This window comes from Anabrus simplex, chromosome 7 (assembly GCF_040414725.1).
Source record: "Anabrus simplex isolate iqAnaSimp1 chromosome 7, ASM4041472v1, whole genome shotgun sequence".
NCBI lineage: Eukaryota > Metazoa > Arthropoda > Insecta > Orthoptera > Tettigoniidae > Anabrus > Anabrus simplex.
Window position 1 is genome coordinate 157,737,884 of NC_090271.1, and position 18,025 is coordinate 157,755,908.

Consider the following 18,025-nt stretch of genomic DNA (forward strand, 5'->3'; position numbering starts at 1 on the left):
CAGATCCCCCTTACACTGCCACTCCTCAGCCTCTCCTCCCACTTATCCCTGTTCCCCCCTGTCCCAATCCACTGTATGCACTTGAACTCAATCATATCACTGCTCATAGTGCTTCATTACACTTCGCTCAGTTAACGACCTTCTGAGGTGAGTCATACAAACGTTTATGTTATTGGACACGATCTTATATCTTGCCTTCCCTCTGAGACATTATAACTATTATTTTTCTTATTATTCACAGGTTCCATATTTGAACTGGGAAACTTAGTTCTTGTTGATAGCTTAAGAACTTTATTTGTATGTTTCCACCTCATCAGGCTCGTTTCACTGAACAATACTGTCGAAAAGGACACTACATAACTTCCAGGAATCTGTTTTTATGATTGCACTATATTACGAAGTGTATTTAATTAAGCACAAATAGTTTTATGAACGGAACTATTTTAATAACTTTGTGTGTGAATTTTAATTTGAATCATCTTAAAATTACAATAATTATAGCGAACCTGATCACGTATGGTTTTAATAATTTGGTGCAATAGACCCGCAAGTCTTTGACTTGTTGAGAAAGGAAGGACAAACACTATATATATTTTAAATATATATTCATGTTAATTGTAATATTATAAGATTTTAATTTGTGATAATGTTAATGTTGATAATATTTATATGATTGCCAGTTTTCCAATGCCACTGTTCAGCTGATGATGACGCAGTATAGCATAGAAACTAGTTCTGAATAAACATAATATGTTGTAATTACATCTGTACAACAAACTGTGTAGTATTAAATAAGGTGGACCCTAAAACGTTTAAAAGCTTTGTTCAGTTATACGTCTTACCGCATCAGTACTAACAATAATTTCTAGTTTCAGTATATGAACTATAGAACTTTTAGTATGAACATGATTGGAATTTTTTAGTAGTAGCATGTTAGTGTTGACAGTTGGTGGTTGCTCTGTCAGGTAGCAGTACCCGTAGAGGCAGGCAGTCCTCAACGTCTGCCACTACTCAGCTGACCCCAGTGGCCCCTGTGGTTGCCCCACCAGCTGTACCCTTAACTTCAGAAGACACTGCTGTGCCACTCCCTGTGGGCCCTGTAGACAAGAAACCTGTGTCTGAGGTATGTTCTCTGTTATTGCAATGTTCTGTCAAAAATAAATAATTTCCTTACTGTGATGGATCCTACCGTTATGTGTACTTTAATAAAAAATACAGTCTATGACTACTAATCTATTTCGATTGTGATTTTTTAGGTATACGACTTGACAGTCGTCCTAATTTCATTTGTTGTTCTGGTGGAAACTTTTGACGTGAAATATATCAGTCCACTAAGATACTCTGTTTGATTGTTGAGTCACCAATCTTCTAGTACTTGTCATTTGCAGTCACTCTTTCTTTTTCACTAAATGAAGTACTGTATTACACTTTTGTAGGCTTTTTGAGCAGTCCTTCGCATGAACAATCCTTGGTGAAATTTCTTTTCCAGTACTTGTGGATGTGTGAGCTTGACCTTTTTTGTATTTTGGCTTTAAACTGATTTCATGCCCAATGATAAGGTCTGATAATTTTCCCCCTTTTGTCTCTCACAGCACCTTCTGTAGTAGTTTCAGTCCTGCAAGGCACTACTTCATCTACTTATCTGTAATGATTGATTGTACTGGTTTCTGAAGAGTTTCTTAGTATAGATGTGCTTGATTTGTCCACAAGGAAACAGGCATGAATTCTCTTCAAGAAGTTGAGAAATTTAGAAGCAAGTCTATCTCACCAGGGGAGGCACATGGCCCTGTGATTCCCTCACCACACAAAGAAAGAAAGTAGCAAACTAGATAAATTCATAGAGGCAAAGGGGGCTGAATTTAAAGCTGACTACTATCATCCCTTATGCCTAGGTATTAATAATGGGATCCGTGGTTTCCCATTTTCACACCAGGCAAATGCCGGGGCTGTACCTTAATTAAGGCCATGGCCGCTTCCTTCCACTTCGGACCTTTCCTATCCCATCGTCGCCATAAGACCTATCTGTATCGGTGCGACGTAAAGCAAATAGCAAAAAAAATAAAAATAATAATAATAATAATAATAATAATAATAATAATGGCCTTCGCCTTCCGCTCCCCTAAAAGTCTTCAAGATTTTTACAGAGAAGATTTTACTTCTTTTTACTATCATCATCATCATTGTCGTTGAGCTGTGGCTGTAGGTCTGTGGCCCAGTGAATCAGATTAATCTCTTGATAACAACCTGTTCGCAGAAGCTCAATGATTGCTTAGTTGTGGATCAGCTGGACACTATAAACTGAAAAGAATATATCACTTCTAATCACCTGAATACTATAGAAAAAGTTCCAGAAACAGCTCCACAAAATTGATAATAATACAGTTGCTGATAATGTTATCATATTTGCAGATGAAGGGTTAACAAACCATTGTTTACTAATGAGCTTGAGAAAGTATATTGTAAGACAGGTTAATTATATATTGGATGGTGAACAAAATTTTTTGGCAGTCAATTCGTATAAGTAAAATATGGGAATCTGCAAACAATATTGTTGGATAAAAGCCAGATTCAGCTTGTGAATCGTTTCAGGAGTATCCTGGAAATGCCTATTCCCTCCTTCCTCTACAAATTTTATGGAGCAAATAAGATCATGACTCATCACCGCAGTGATTGATTTGAAATACAATTTCATAACACAGTCTTTTAATATGTATGATACTACGCTCACTGAAATACTAAATATTTTAGGTCTCAGAAATCCTAATAAGGGACCAGAAGCCTAGCTGAACCATTTTGTACAGGCCATGAAGACTGAAGAAGTGGAAGGTAAAGTTTTCTGCTATCTACCATCATCATGTGTATTCAGTCTCTATGATGAGTCTCCTAGTGATTCAATCTTGGGCAGTCCTTTTAGGATCTTCATTGATCTCAAGGCTCGGGCCAGTGAAGAACATCTTCATAAAATGTTTTTTTGCCTTACATGAGGGTGTTTTCTGGGTAAATGCTGCTATTCGTTCCCTTGGCAATTTGTAGGATAAACTGGTTCGCTCTGTACCCTGCTGCCTTTGATCCCCAGGAAATAATCCCATCATCATCATATTAAAAGGCTAAGCCTTGTCACTCCAGCCATAGCTGTAATTTTTGAGCCAGTCTTTTCAACTCTACGTAGGTCTTAGAGTTCATCCTCAGAAGCTGGTTCTTGAAGCAAGACACTCTGGGTCATCCTCTTCCTCTTGTCCTGGCAATATTTTTCTTCAGTGATATTGCAAAGGAACTCCTCACGCCATAGAATGTGACCTATACATTTTATTTTTTCCAATTTCATTGACCATACTCCACCCCCTCACCCCCCCCCCCCCCAACCCCAAACCACCACCATCTCTCTCCCCTTTGGTATTGCTCTCCTCTGCATCCTCCTCCTGATCCATACTTCAGATGCCTCTAACCTTTTCCTGTTCTCGTAATATCCAACTTTCACAAACGTAAAACTTCAAACAAAAGTTTCCACAAAGGTCTTCTGAGTTTAAATGTATATTTGTTGGCCAGCAGATGCATTTCATCTTGGAAGGCTCTCTTTGACATTGCTTTCCTTTTTGTGACTTCTGGTAGATTTCGTTTGTCACTCGTAATTCGGGTTCCAAGGTAGTTGAATTGTTTCACTTGTTCAGTTTTATCAGGAACAATTTTGTTGTCTGTTAAAGTGGTTTTTGTCTGGATTTACATAATGTCATAGTTTTAGTTTTCTTTGTTTTAATTTTGACGTTCCGTTTGCCTGAAATTTCTGCTAATATGTTTATCATTCTCTGATACCTTTGCCTGTTTCTGCCAGCATGACAATATATCATCAGTGAATCTTATGGAACGTACTTGTTTACCATTAATTTTGAATCCCAGCTAATTTCTCTTTCATGACTTGATGGATTCTTTGATGCACATATTGAAGAGAGAGATTGGACAGCATTGTCTTAATTGTTCTTATTTTGGCATTTTTCTTTGTTACATTGATTTCAAAATCAGTAGGCTATTCTCCATTCTGTATACATTTGTTTTTAAGCATCTAGCCTTCCAGTCAAGGCGTTGCTCTTGTTATTGCTTAGAAAAGCTGCTTCCAGTCCACACAATCAAAAGCTTTGTCTAAGTTGATGAAGTTCACATATGGTACAATTTCCTGTTCTTCTCAAGTCTTCTCTCTAGAATTAAACATAATGCCAGAATTGCCTCCCTGGTATCCCTCACTAACCAAAATCCAAACTGGTCGGTCCTTGTCTATAAAGTGTTCTTACTTTCCTTTAATTCTATTCTTGATATTGTTGAGCAGTATTTTTGAGGCATGAGACAGGAGAGAGCTAGTTCAGTAAAAGTCTCGATTGAGTAAGCAGTGTGAGAGGATGTGCTGAGTGAGTTCTAAAGTTTGGGGATAATGTTCGAGCTTTATCAAATGAGGATTGGAAGTTGGCAGTGCAGGAGGAAGAAGAAATTGGAATCGTGTATGAGGATGAAGGGAGAGAAAATAGGGAAGATGGCAGGGCTGCTGCTGTTGGTGGTACTGGTAGTGCTGCTTATAATAGGTGGAGTAGAGATAAACCCAGGGCCAGGCCCAGGTGGTGCCCTAGGTTGGGAAGAGATTTAGGCATTAAAAGAAGTGGTGGGGGAGGCGTATCAGTTAGACCAATTAAAGGAAATAAGAGACCTTTCCAAGGAGCTAAAGGACTTACGGCAGTGTGTTAAGAATGAGGTAGAAGAGGCAAAGGAAAAAGTGAAGAGTAACGAGGCAGAGATGGAATCCAGGGGGTAATATATGGCGAAACTCAAGAGAGAAGTAGCGAATGGAAACCAAGAACGAAGGAAGAAGAATATTTATATATATGGAATTGAAGAAGCTGCGAAGGAAGATAAGGTGATACTAGTGTATAAGATGGTGGAGATGGTACAGAACAGGGTGAAGATAAACTTTAGTGGTGTGGATATTGATAAGGTTCAGAGAGTGGGAAGGGTAAAAGGCAAAGGTGGCAGACCAATTAAGCTTACATTGATATTTACCCTAATGGCTGACATTGTCTTTAGGAACGCAGAGTACTTAAAGGAAGAGAAGATATGGTTGATACAGGATATAGGCATTGAAGCGAGCAGAGAGTTTAAAGTGATATGGAGACATGTGAAGAGCGAGGCAACAAGGATTGATAGCGTTCATTAGGGGCAATAAGTTGGTGGTGGGAAATGAAAGATGGTCAAGAGAATGGTTGGCTGATAAGTTGCAGGAAATGGACAAGAATTATCTGCAGGCTATTATGCAAATGGGAGCGGCATGTGTGACAAGAGAAGAGAAGGATTCAGCTACTGATGACGGAGTAATGGCTGTTGGCGAGGAGGGGAGTAAAGTCCAGTGTAAAGAGAGAAGAAGAGGCAGCAGTGAAGATTGTCGGTGGGAAGAAGAGGCTGATCAACGTGCCAAGCGAGGTGGGGGCAGTCATGCGTCACCGGCAAGTGCTGTGGAGGTGGGGGATGAGAATAGCCAGAGAGAGGTAATGAGCAGGGTTAGAAGTGTAAGTCTAAAGGATCTGTGGGGGAAGAAAAGAAAAGGGCAGGAGGAGAAGGGAAGCAAAGAATCTACTTAGACGTCAGGAAAGGTGGAGAGCAGGGAGGAAAGAGAAGAAATGCGTAAAATTAGAAGTAAAGCGACTAACACAGCAGATGTAAATAGAAATAAGGGTGAAAGGAGTGGGCAAATATGAGTAGCAGGTAGCTAGGGTGTAAGATAGGCTTTGTAAATATTGAAGGGGTAGGAAGTAAGTTGGGTAATGTACTGTAGAAGTATGTAAGTTGGTGGAGAGTTTTAATATAGTGGCCCTCCTTAGAGACATGGTTAAAACAAGGGATAAATCTAACTTGGAACAGATTTGTGGTAAGGAATAAAATGGCGAAGTAGCAGGGAAGGAAGGGAAGAAATCCAGGGGGTATTTTGTTATTAGTTAAAGAAGAGTTAAGTGATTAAATTATAGATATAGAGAATGAAATGGAAGAGGTAATGTGGGTTAGATTGAAGCTGGAGGGAGATTAGATGAACAGTGTCTGCTTGGGTTTTATATACAGTCCACCAAGGGGCTCAGTATATGCAAATGAATATTTTTTGAAGGTCTGATAGAGGAAATAAATATGATTAGTGGGAAGTACGAAGAGGATGGATTGATTCTGTTAGGGGATTGGAATGCGAGAATTGGGTGCTCCAGCCCAGAGTATGGTAAAGAAAAAACGGGAGTAAAGATGAAGATAAAGGGAGGAACGGTTACAGGCAGAAGTTGCCACAATTATGTGGGGGTGAACAACTTGTACATTCTGAATGGGTGGTGGAAAGGTGATAAGGAAGGAAAAATAACATATATTACAAATGAGGGAGGAATTATTATTAATTTGTTAATTAGTTTGGAAGATATGTTAGATAGAATAAACAGGATAGAGGTGGTTGATTGGGTGTAATGACATCATTCCCCGGTATATGTAATCGTGAATAGGAGTGGGGTAGTGGAAGAGAGTGGATTAGGAAGAGGGCGGGGGGAGAATGTCGCAGAGTTCCCAAGTATATTTGGACTGAGGATGGTAAAGCAAAGTTAAAGAACTACCTTGAAGATGCAGAATTTCAGATCATTAGGGTAGGGATCGAGGTAGCAGTTGAGAGCAATAATATTGATAGGGATTTAGAGTTACTGGAATATCCAAGTAGGAGAGTGGCGGTGGAAAAAGCATACAGGAAGAAGACCAAAGATGAGGGGGAGGGGTGGTTCGATTAGGAGTGTAAGGTGAAGAGGAAGGTAGTGATGAAAGCGCTGGTTGAGTACAGGAAACATGGTGGGAGGGGGTTAAGGGAACAGTTTTGCAGGTTGAGAAAATAATTTAAGAAAATGCTAGGAGAGAGGAGAAAAGCATGGCAGGAGGCTCAAATGGAAGCGTTAAACTGGGAGTGTAAAGACAGAAGGAGATAAGATATGGGCGAGGGTTAATAAATGTAATAGGGGTGCAAGTAGAGTGACAAAACCTAAAATTGAGTATGGAACATGGGTGAAGTACTTCTAGGAACGTTACAGGGGAAGGAAGGTGGGTAAGGGCAGGGCGAGGCTATGTGGTGGAAGGAGGGATTGAGAGGGGTAGTCAGGAGTTTGATAAAAGAATAATAGGCGGAGAGGTGATGGGAATGATAAGTAAATAGAAGAACACAACTGCGGGTGGTGAAAATGGGATAACAAATGTTTATTGGAAGGAAGTAGCAAAAAAAAAAAAAAAAAAGACAGGTTATGGAGAGTTTGGTTTCATTTCTAAACAAGATGTTCGAGGGGGCAAAATTCTCGAAAGAATGGCAGAAGGGGATCATATGTTCTGTTTATAAAAATAAAGGAGAGAGGGCAAATCCCAGTAACTATAGAGGCATAACCTTGGTGGCTCCCCAAGCAAGGTGTACACGGGTATTTTAGCAAACAAGTTGAGGAAGTGGGTGGAAGATTACTCTATTTTATCGATATTTCAGTGTGTGTTCAGAAAAGTGAGGAGGACGGGGGATAATTTAATGATAGTGAGAACAATAATAGATAAATATGTTAGAGAAGAAGGCTCTAAAGTGTTTATAGCTACAATTGACTTTCAGAAAGCATTCGATACAGTGAGCAGGGAGTCCTTGTTTGAAAGACTGGGGAGGTTAGGGGTATGGGAGAAGATGAGAAGTGCGATTAGAAGCATATGTGAAAAAGTCCATTGTAGCATTAAGGTGGAGGAGGGGGTGTTTACTGGATTGATTGAATTGAAAGTTGGGCTGAAACAGGGGTGTAAATTGTCGCCAATTACTTTCTTGTTGTTTATTAATGACTTACTAGGTGGTCTTGAGGAAAAACGTTGGTCTATCTGGTCCTAAGGTTACAAGAAATTCCAGGGCTAATTTTTGCTGATGATGTATTATTGTTGACGTTGACAGCTGAGGGCCTGCAAAAGAGCATGAACTGGGTTTGTAGTTCTGCGAAGAAATGGTCATTGAAGATCAACAGTAAAAAGACTAAGGTGATGGTCTGTAGGAAAGTGAATAAAAAGATACTGGGGATGAAGTGGGCAACAAATGGAGAAGAGGTAGAGGTGGTGGATAAGATAGAGTATCTGGGGGTGATAATAAGTAGGAATGGTAGTTGGGTGGAGCAGATTAGGCGAGCCAAATGGAAAGGCCAAGCTACAGTATCAGTACCTAGGATATTGGAGAATAAATTTTGGGGGATGGTGTATACTGCTGTGGTAAAGAGTAAAATGCTGTATGTTTCTGAGGTTTGGGGGGTGGAAAAAGAGTGTGGGGTATTACAGCAGGTTGAGAGTAACTTCTGTAAGATTGTTATGGGGTAACCATTTTGTACCTCGAGTGCTGGAGTAAGGATGATGTGTAAAGGATATATCAAGATTGACATTTTAAAAAGAGTGCTTAGTTACTGGTGCAGAATGAGAGAAGGTGAGGGGGGCCTAATTTTGCATTTGGCTTACCGGTATCAAATGAAGGGCAATTATGGTAATTACTGGGTTGATAAGGTGAAGAATGCCTTAGTTAGACTGGGGTTAGGTCAGTTTTATAATATTGAATGGGGGAGGAGAAGTGGCTCATATTGGAAACATGTGATTATGAGGGCGAGAGAGATTGCTGAACAGGAGCTAGTAGCCGAGTGTAGGAAGAGTGCTACCCTAAAATTGTTTCTTAGGGTAAATAAGATAGTAAATTTGAGAGTGGCAGATCTAAATAGGACAGTGAGAAGAGGTTTAATTTGGTGATTTTTAGGTATGTATATATATGAATAGAGGTTTGTCAAAGACAAAAGTAATATATTGTGTCTATTATGTGCTTATGAGACAGAGAACTTCAATTTATTGACGGTATGTAAATAAACGATTGAAGAGAGGCGGATGTTTATAAATGAGCAGAAGTTGAAGTTGATTGCACATCCGTGTAATGGAGATAAGCTTTTAAGGTGGTTAGTGTCTGAATGGAAGTGAGCCGGTAATTTATGTAGGTTTTTGAACAATTAGAAGCAGATGTACAGCTGCCTTAAAAGCTAAATCTCAGTTGTGTCAAGAGGAGAACGAACCAGGTAGTGGATTATCCTGACACAGCTAAAGCGTTAAATTTCACTCTACTTATCGCATGAGAATGGTGGCCTTCCTCACTACTGGCTACCAGTGGGAGGAAAGGGGGTAGGTGACAGCATGTGTTACCGGAGGAGGGTATCCTAGCATACATGTATTGTGCTAGGTCAGGAGAGAGAGAGTTACACATGCCATCACTTACCCAGGAAGTAGGGAGGTAGTTAACCTTGTATTGTATGTTGCTGTGCTGCCATTATTTAATAATTTTTTTTATAATTATTTTATTTATTTATTTATTTATTTATTTATTTATTTATTTATTTATTTATTTATTTATTTATTTATTTATTTATTTATTTTGCTAGGGGCTTTACGTCGCACCGACACAGATAGGTCTTTTGGCGACGATGGGATAGGAAAGGCCTAGGAGTTGGAAGGAAGCGGCCGTGGCCTTAATTAAGGTACAGCCCCAGCATTTGGCTGGTGTGAAAATGGGAAACCATGGAAAACCATTTTCAGGGCTGCCGATAGTGGGATTCGAACCTACTATCTCCCGGATGCAAGCTCACAGCCGCGCGCCTCTACGCGCATGGCCAACTTGCCCGGTTTATTTAATTTTTGTTGTTGTTTTGTGATCAGTTTTGTTTTGTTAGCTATTGGTATTTATATTTTCTTCATAGAGATCGTTAGGTTCAATACTGAATAGATCTGGAGGAAATAAAAGATTACTGATAGTTCAGTAATCTGAACAGTACACAGCATTTTTAAAAAAATATTTTTTCTGTAGTGCAACAGTTCCGATTTTAATGAAATCGGGAGGGACTAAGCCACTTTCATAGCAATCTGACACCTGTTGAAAAAGGCAGTGTTTCATACCATCCCCTGACTGTTTTAGAAATTCGTCGAGAATTTTATAAAACCAGGTGCTTTCTTTTCCTGGATACTGTGCAGTGTTGCATTAAACTCAGAAAGTGTGACTGAGGGATGACCCTTTCTACAATAGTCTATCTCATGCTCTTAGCTTGTAGTATTGCTTACATCATTTCCTTCATATAAGTCTTCAGTGTATTCTTTCCAACAACCACAAACTTCTTCAGTGTTAAATAGGACGTTTCCCTTTTTATCCTCTATTATGAAGCTTCTGGTTCTTGGTTTGTGTCATAAGGTTCTGTAATTGGAAAATGTCTTTTCCACTTTTCCTCAGATCATGTCATTTTCTATAATTTCACTTGTCTCCTTCATCCAAGCTCTCCTTTGCTTCACAACATTTGTAATCTGATTTCTAATTTATGTATTCCGTACTTTCCTCCCTCTCCTCCTTTTTCCAACACTTTCTGCTAATTGACCTATCCTTGATAAGAAAACTTTCCTTTGCATTTCTTTGGTTGAATATTTCTTATTGTGTAATTGCAAAGAGAGAGAACAGTAAATGTTAGGAGTTGTAAGTGTAGTCAGGGCTTCACAGACCATCAAACACTTGTCTCTTTAGTGTTGTTCAATCAAGAGCTGCCCAAAATCAGAAACATAGATGGCGGTCTATTATTACCTACCACCAGTAGAAAGTTTTGGCTAACAATTTGTACGTCTTTTTAATTTAAAAAATAGTAAATCAAAGTGTTTCTGTAGATATAGCAAATGAAATGTGAGCATATTTCTGTCGTAAACCTGATCATAATAGCCAGCTATTCATAGAGGAGGTTATCATCCTCTGCCAATTCAGCCTTTTCTTTTTTTCTGAGAACATTTTTCTCCCTCACTGAAATATAATCCTTTTCTATAAACAATTGGTCGTAATAATTCTTTAGAACTTTACACTCCAAAACAAAATAGAATTTTCAATCAATCAGCAATTTATTTATTTATTTATTTATTTATTTATTTATTTATTTATTAATTAATTAAACAATCTGGCTCAAACTGAACTTGCCATTAAGGCACAAATAACAAAATTTGGCTCCAGTTCACAAAATATGCTTTAAAATATAACTAAGTTGATGTGCCATTAAGGTACTGTCTAAGAATAGTAACAGAGTGCTTTATAATTCTGATCTCGACTTTGTCCTGCAGACTTTTTCCAATTTTATCCTTTACTCTGGTCAACAAAATAAAGTAGAGTCGTACCTCTAGACCCTAAGTAAAGACCAGCGACTGTGACTTTATTTAGATTGTATTTGTCTAAGGAACATTGCATTGCTTCTTTGGTGAAAAACTGAGAACTAGTACAATACATAAAAATATAGTCATGCATTCCTAGATTGAAGCTCATTTAACTTACATACTAGCCAAACATATATATTTGGCAAAAGTTGGAACTTACTGTACCTGAAAATATTTTCCCCATTGTCTAACTTTCAAAAATCAAAATCTGACACTGCTGATCTGTATTTACAGCAGTCGCCCAGGTGGCAGATTCCATGTCTGTGGTTTTCCTAGCCTTTTCTTGAATGGTTTAAAATAAATTAGAAATTTATTGAACATCTCCCTTGGTAAGTTATTTCAATCCCTAACTCCCCTACCTATAAATGAATATTTGCCCCCACTTGTCCTCTTGAATTCCAACTTTATCTTCATATTATGATTTTTCCTACTTTTAAAGACACCACTAAAACTTATTCATCTACTAATGTCATTCCACGCCATCCCTCCGTTGACAGCTCAGAACATACCCCTTGTTAACAACAGTTATAATAGGAAATTATTTATTGTCCACCTATTCAGTACTATCCACCTTTTGGTGGTTACATTTTCATATGATTATATTTCTTTAGAGATCATACTGAACTTTAGAGATCTCTTTAGAGATATAATTATATGAAACTGTAACCACCGAAAGGTGGATAGTATTGAATAGGTGGACAATAACTAATTTCCTAAATTGTTGTTAATACGGATTAACCATGAGGATAATGACCTGTAACATACCAATTAGTCAAGCAGCTCATCTTCTTTCTCCCAAGTCTTCCCAGCCCAAACTTTGCAACATTTTTTGTTACGCTACTCTTTTGTCGGAAATCACTCAGAACAAATCGAGCTGCTTTTCTTTGGATTGTTTCCAGTTCTTGAATCAAGTATTCCTTGTGAGGGTCCCATACACTGGATCCGTACTTTCGTTGGGGTCTTACCAGAGACTTATATGCCCTCTCCTTTACATCCTTACTACAATCCCTAAATATCCTCATAACCATGTGCAGAGCTCGATACCCTTTATTTACAGTCCCTTTTTATGTGATAACCCCAATGAAGATCTTTACTTACATTAACACCTAGGTACTTATGATGATCCATAAAAGGAACTTTCACCCCATCAACACAGTAATTAAAACTGAGAGAACTTTTCCTATTTTTGCAACTCACAACCTGACTTTTAACCCCATTTATCATCATACCATTGCCTATTGTCCATCCTACATCATCGAGATCATTTTGCACTTTCTCACAATCTTGTGAGCCTCCATTGCTCAGGTGGCAGAGCGCCGGCCTCTCACCACTGGGTTTCATGGTTCAAATCCCGGTCACTCTATTTGAGATTTGTGCTGGATAAAGCGGATTCGGGACAGGTTTTTCTCCGGGTACTCCGGTTTTCCCTGTCATATTACATTCCAGCAACTCTCTCCTATATCATTTCATTTCATCTGTCATTCATTAATCATTGCCGCAGAGGAGTGTGACAGGCTTCGGCAGCTGGCACAATTCCTATCCTCGCCGCTAGATGGGGACTTCATTCATTCCATTCCTGACCCGGTCGAATGACTGGAAACAGGTTGTGGATTTTCATTTCACAATCTTGTAACTTATTTATTACTCTATACAGAATATCATCATCTGCAAAAGCCCTTATCTCTGATTCTACTTCTTTACTCATATCATTTATATATAAGAAAATATAAAGGTCCAATAATACTGCCTTCAGGAATTCCCATCTTAATTATTACAGGGTCAGATAAATCTTCGCCTACTCTAATTCTCTGAGTTCTGTTTTCTAGAAATACAGCAACCCATTCAGTAACTCTTTTGTCTAGTTCACACTCATTTTTGCCAGTAGTTTTCCCATGACCTACCCTATCAAATGCCTTAGATTGGTCAATCACAATACAGTCCATTTGACCTCCTGAATCCAAGATATCTGCTATATCTTGCTGGAATCCTACAAGTTGAGCTTCAGTGGAATAACCTAGGCTAAACACGAACTGCCTTCTATCGAACCAGTTATTAATTTCGCAAACATGTCTAATATAACCAGAAGGAAGCTTTCCCAAAGCTTACATGCAATGCATGTCAAACTGACTACAATCCCTAAATACCCTCATAACCATGTGCAGAGCTCGATACCCTTTATTTACAGTCCCTTTTATGTGATAATCCCAATGAACATCTTTACTTACATTAACACCTAGGTACTTATGATGATCCACAAAAGGAACTTTCACCCCATCAACACAGTAATTAAAACTGAGAGGACTTTTCCTATTTTTGCAACTCACAGCCTGACTTTTGACCCCATTTTCCTTTATACACAGGGGCTACTATAGCAACTCTCCATTCATTTGGTCTAGCTCCTTCATTCAAACAATATTCAAATAAGTATTTCAGATATGGTACTATATCCCAGCCCATTGTCTTTAGTATATCACCAGCAAACTTATGAATTCCAGCCGCTTTTCTAGTTTTCAACTTTTGTATTTTATTGTAAAGGTCATTGTTATAATAGGTAAATTTTAATTTCTTTAGCATTTGTCACCTCCTCTATCTGAACATTATCCTTGTAACCAACAATCTTTACATACTGCTGTCTGAATACTTCTGCCTTTTGAAGATCCTGACATACACACTCCCCTTGTTCATCAATTATTCCTGGAATATCCTTCCTTAAAGTACTGTACCAGGAAATGTTGATTTCAAGAGCATTAGGTCTTTCTGAGGAGTCTCTAGTCCTTTGGAGATGGTACAGAGAGGGAGGATCGCAAGGCGAAATAATAGATATTATTTCTTTCTTTCCTTTATTCAATCTCTGGAAGCTCACCCTATATGTCGCCGAATCATAACATTTACTAGAAAACTTTCATGGCATAAATTAATAATAAAGCCTGTTATAAGTAAATAAGAAATCCTAAAATCTTTTCTGTTAGCACTTACAATTGCAGATCATGCCCTCTACATAAATTAATAAAGTAAATTTGGTAATTCCTTCTGGTAAACACATCAAACTCAAATATGAAACTCTTGAAATTAAATCTGATCTTCTGGTATAAAGTTCTGAGTATTGTCCTATTTTTTTGTAACTTATTGTACACTTTACGTAAATATTGTAAATTGAGAGTTTATGATACACTTTCACTATGAATGAAACACTCAATTGATATTTTAAAGTTCCAATGAATGAGAATATACGACATTACAAAAGCACACAGTTATTTGAAAGTCTGTCTTTACTTTTAAGAGTTGTAAAACGTTAATTTTTCAAGTTTATAAAATATTAAGTAAGTGAGCTTTTAATGTTCTTTGTCAGTAATGATACTGTGTATAAAAGTTCTGTTCAAAGTTAGAATTATGTTTTTGAATGGAAAAAGCACTGATATCACCTGCCATACACCTTCTTATTGTGCTCGAACAGTTGAATACTGCTCTGCATGCAGCAATATGGAACTCAGCTAACAGCAAACACAACGATGTTCCATAGTACCACGTCCCTGGAACTGTCCCTTGTAGTACCAAGTCCACGTTGATCTGCATCAAATCTACGTCGATCTCCGTCGTCTCGAGTCAGGATTTCTCATGTTACTAAAAGAGTGGCTTTAACACGTGAAAGTCCAACTGACTAGGTTGAAATTTGCACCATTTGATTTTGCACTGTTAGAACTGATTATCACTGTCTCATAAATAATCACCATTCACTGGACACGAAATACGTCAGAGCACTGTCTATTATCGTAAATGACGATAATGAGAAAATACACTTCCATGCATAGTTCAGTTTGACACTTACTGCACACTGTTCGTATTGTCAAAAATAACTTTCGTTCGAAGCACAGTTTATCATGGCTCACTTTCACAGCAAAGAAATAAATAAATGGCTCTCTCTCGTAATATCTCGTAATGTTCCTTCTCACTATCACAGTTCTACAAGTATTCATGCATGAATTCTATACTTCACAATATCACTGAATTACGAAGTTCATTATACAGTCTATCCACACGGGTTGTTTCAAATGGTACAGTCTGTTATGACGATAAGCAAACAGTCTTTCTACACAAATGAAAGTGTTCTAGGCTTTGATAATACTCAAAATAGTCAATGTGTTGCAACCTACACTCACGATATTCTACGTAGAAATAGTTCAAGATCATTACAATTTAATGTAGCCGTGCTAACTTCAAGTTTGTTAATGTCATTCACACGAAAATTGAGATATTTGTCAAGTTCAAATATTGGTGAAATATTACAAGTCTTATGACTTTGATGTTATACACGCGTTAATTTCCTAAGTTTGATTGCCTGACGAATTTCAAGTCCAACAATTTATAAGTTACTCACTGATATTCACAGAAACCAAGTGCCAACTTGCCGTCAAAATTATATAAGTATTGCGATGTTCCGGCGGAACGAACACTGAGTTCGACTCATCGCGTGCAGCATGATATGCGAGCCAGCTGTGAAGAATGCGAACTGAACTGCTACGGTCTGGTCTGTTGCTTATATTCCGTACGACCCAAGGTTGCTTGCCACGTCACTGGGGGAAATGTGATTCCTTTCTTGCTTATATCTCTTAAATGCCGTGATGGATTTTATTGAAATTTACATATGTTTACGTTCAGAACATGAGCTACACAATGATGTATGTCTCGTTTCTGTAGCTTTATCGGCTAAAAAGTAAGAAATTTTCCTTCCAGTACATTCAAGAGAGAGGTGTACAACATGTGGCAGTGACGTCACCCGCAGGTTCATTGCTCGTGACATGTCCAGCTCGCCACGAGGAGCTTCGTATCGCGCTCGCACAAGATGTCGGGCTTAGGAACACATATTATCACTGCCCCTTTTCCCAAATATTCTGGCAATTAAAAATTATGTACTGGGCTGGAACAGTTCCTGGTACAGTACTTATCCATACCCTTCCAATTTTTACTAAAATTTGTATGACTGCCAATTATGCTTGCCATCATTTTATTGTTAGCTGACTTCTTTGCTAGATTCAATTTCTCCTTACATCCACAGCCATTTCTTAGTCTATTTCTTTCCAATCTGCACCTCCTTCTTAGTTCCTTTTATTCTCTGTTGTAATAAAGTGAGTCTTTACTATTTCCTTACCACCTTTAAAGGTACAAACCTTTTTTCACGTTCTCCAACAATTGCTTTAAGCCAGGGGTGCTCAACATACGGCCCGCGGGCCAGACTCTGCCCGCGAAGGCATTTTTTGTGGCCCTGGCCGAGATTTTATAATTTATGTTTTTTGTAGATATGGGAAGAACTAGGTAATAAAAACTTTATTGCAATTTACAGTGAAAAGGGATAAAATCTTAAGAAAAATCTCTGAATTATTCGTAGTTTTTTCTTGACATGTTTCTTTTACTGGGCTGTAGAAAAGTTCTAAGATGCATAATTATTTCCACCTTAAACGCAGGTAAGGGTTTAACTGCATCCATTCATTTCTTGGAATTACAGCTGCAGACTTGCCTGGAGAGTGAAAGGTCGCTTTCATTCCACGAGGGATGAAATAGGGTTATCTTGGGACATCCACAGGAAATGGCCGGTTTATACCTGGAAATTGCTTTGAGAGCTTCATAGTGGTTTACTACTTTACTGTGAACTGGAATTCTTATGAACTACTGTTATTCAAAGTACTTTTAATGATTTATTTGTAAACAAAAATTTCCCTTTCCAAATGTAGAAAAGTGGATAGTGAGTGCCGTGTTTTTAAAGAAAAATGGACAGACGACTATTTTTGTTTTGAGAATAATGGGAAACTAATGTGTCTGATATGCAAGGAAGATATCTCAGTTTTTAAAGAATTCAACATTAGGCGGCATTATGATTCGAAGCACAAATCTGTGTATTATAAATAGGATGGGGTATTATGGAACGAAAAGATTTCAAATTTAATGAAAAGCCTCACCGCTCAAACACAGATGTTTTACAAAACAGATCGAGGAAAATATAGCTGCAGTGCGCACTAGTTATAAAGTTGCACATTTATTAGCCGCAAAAGGGAAACCATTTTCTGATGAGGAGCTTGTGAAGAACTGTATAATTTCTGTAATAGAGAAAATGTGTCCTGAAAAGAACCAACTGATAAATTTGGTCAGCTTATCGCGGACACAATGACGAGAAGAACAGAAGAACTCAGGGCTAATTTGTGCTCACAACTACACGAAAATTCTAAATCATTTGAGTGCTTTTCGTTGGCTTTGGATGATACAGCACAACTTTTAATTTTTATTCGTGGGATTGACAAAGTGTGTGAAATAACTGAGGAGTTGGCATCCTTAAGAAGTATCCATGGAACTACAATAGGCGAGGATTTGTTTCTCCAACTGAATGATACATTGAAGGATCTCGATTTAGAATGGGCTGGATTGGCAGTTATAACAACCGATGGAGCAAGGAATGTGAGTGGTACTAAAACTGGATTGATTGGAAGAATAAGAAACAAATTTACTAACAGAAATATTGATATGCCTGTTGAATTACACTACATTATTCATCAAGTGCTATGTGGAAAAGTATTAAATTTACAAAATGCGATGAACGCATTGACATCTACAAATAATTATATTCGATCGCATGGACTCAATCATCAGCAGTTCCAGTCATTTCTACCTGAAATTGATTGTGAATACAGCAATGTAATTTATCATAGCGAGGTATGCTGGCTTAGTCGTGGTAATATATTGAAATACTTCTTTCATCTTCGTGAAGAAATAAGCACATTTA

General features: G+C 38.1%; 1 protein-coding gene across 3 annotated transcripts in view; it reads left to right on the top strand.

Annotated features, from left to right (window-relative positions):
* LOC136877390 (zinc finger protein ubi-d4) overlaps positions 1-18,025 on the top strand; it is a 570,041-nt gene that overhangs the window by 394,250 nt on the left and 157,766 nt on the right. For all 3 annotated transcript variants that reach the window (XM_067151392.2, XM_067151393.2, XM_067151394.2), the window contains exon 7: positions 966-1,123. In XM_067151392.2, the coding sequence (XP_067007493.2) occupies positions 966-1,123 (158 nt within the window). The remainder of the gene's footprint in view (positions 1-965; positions 1,124-18,025) is intronic.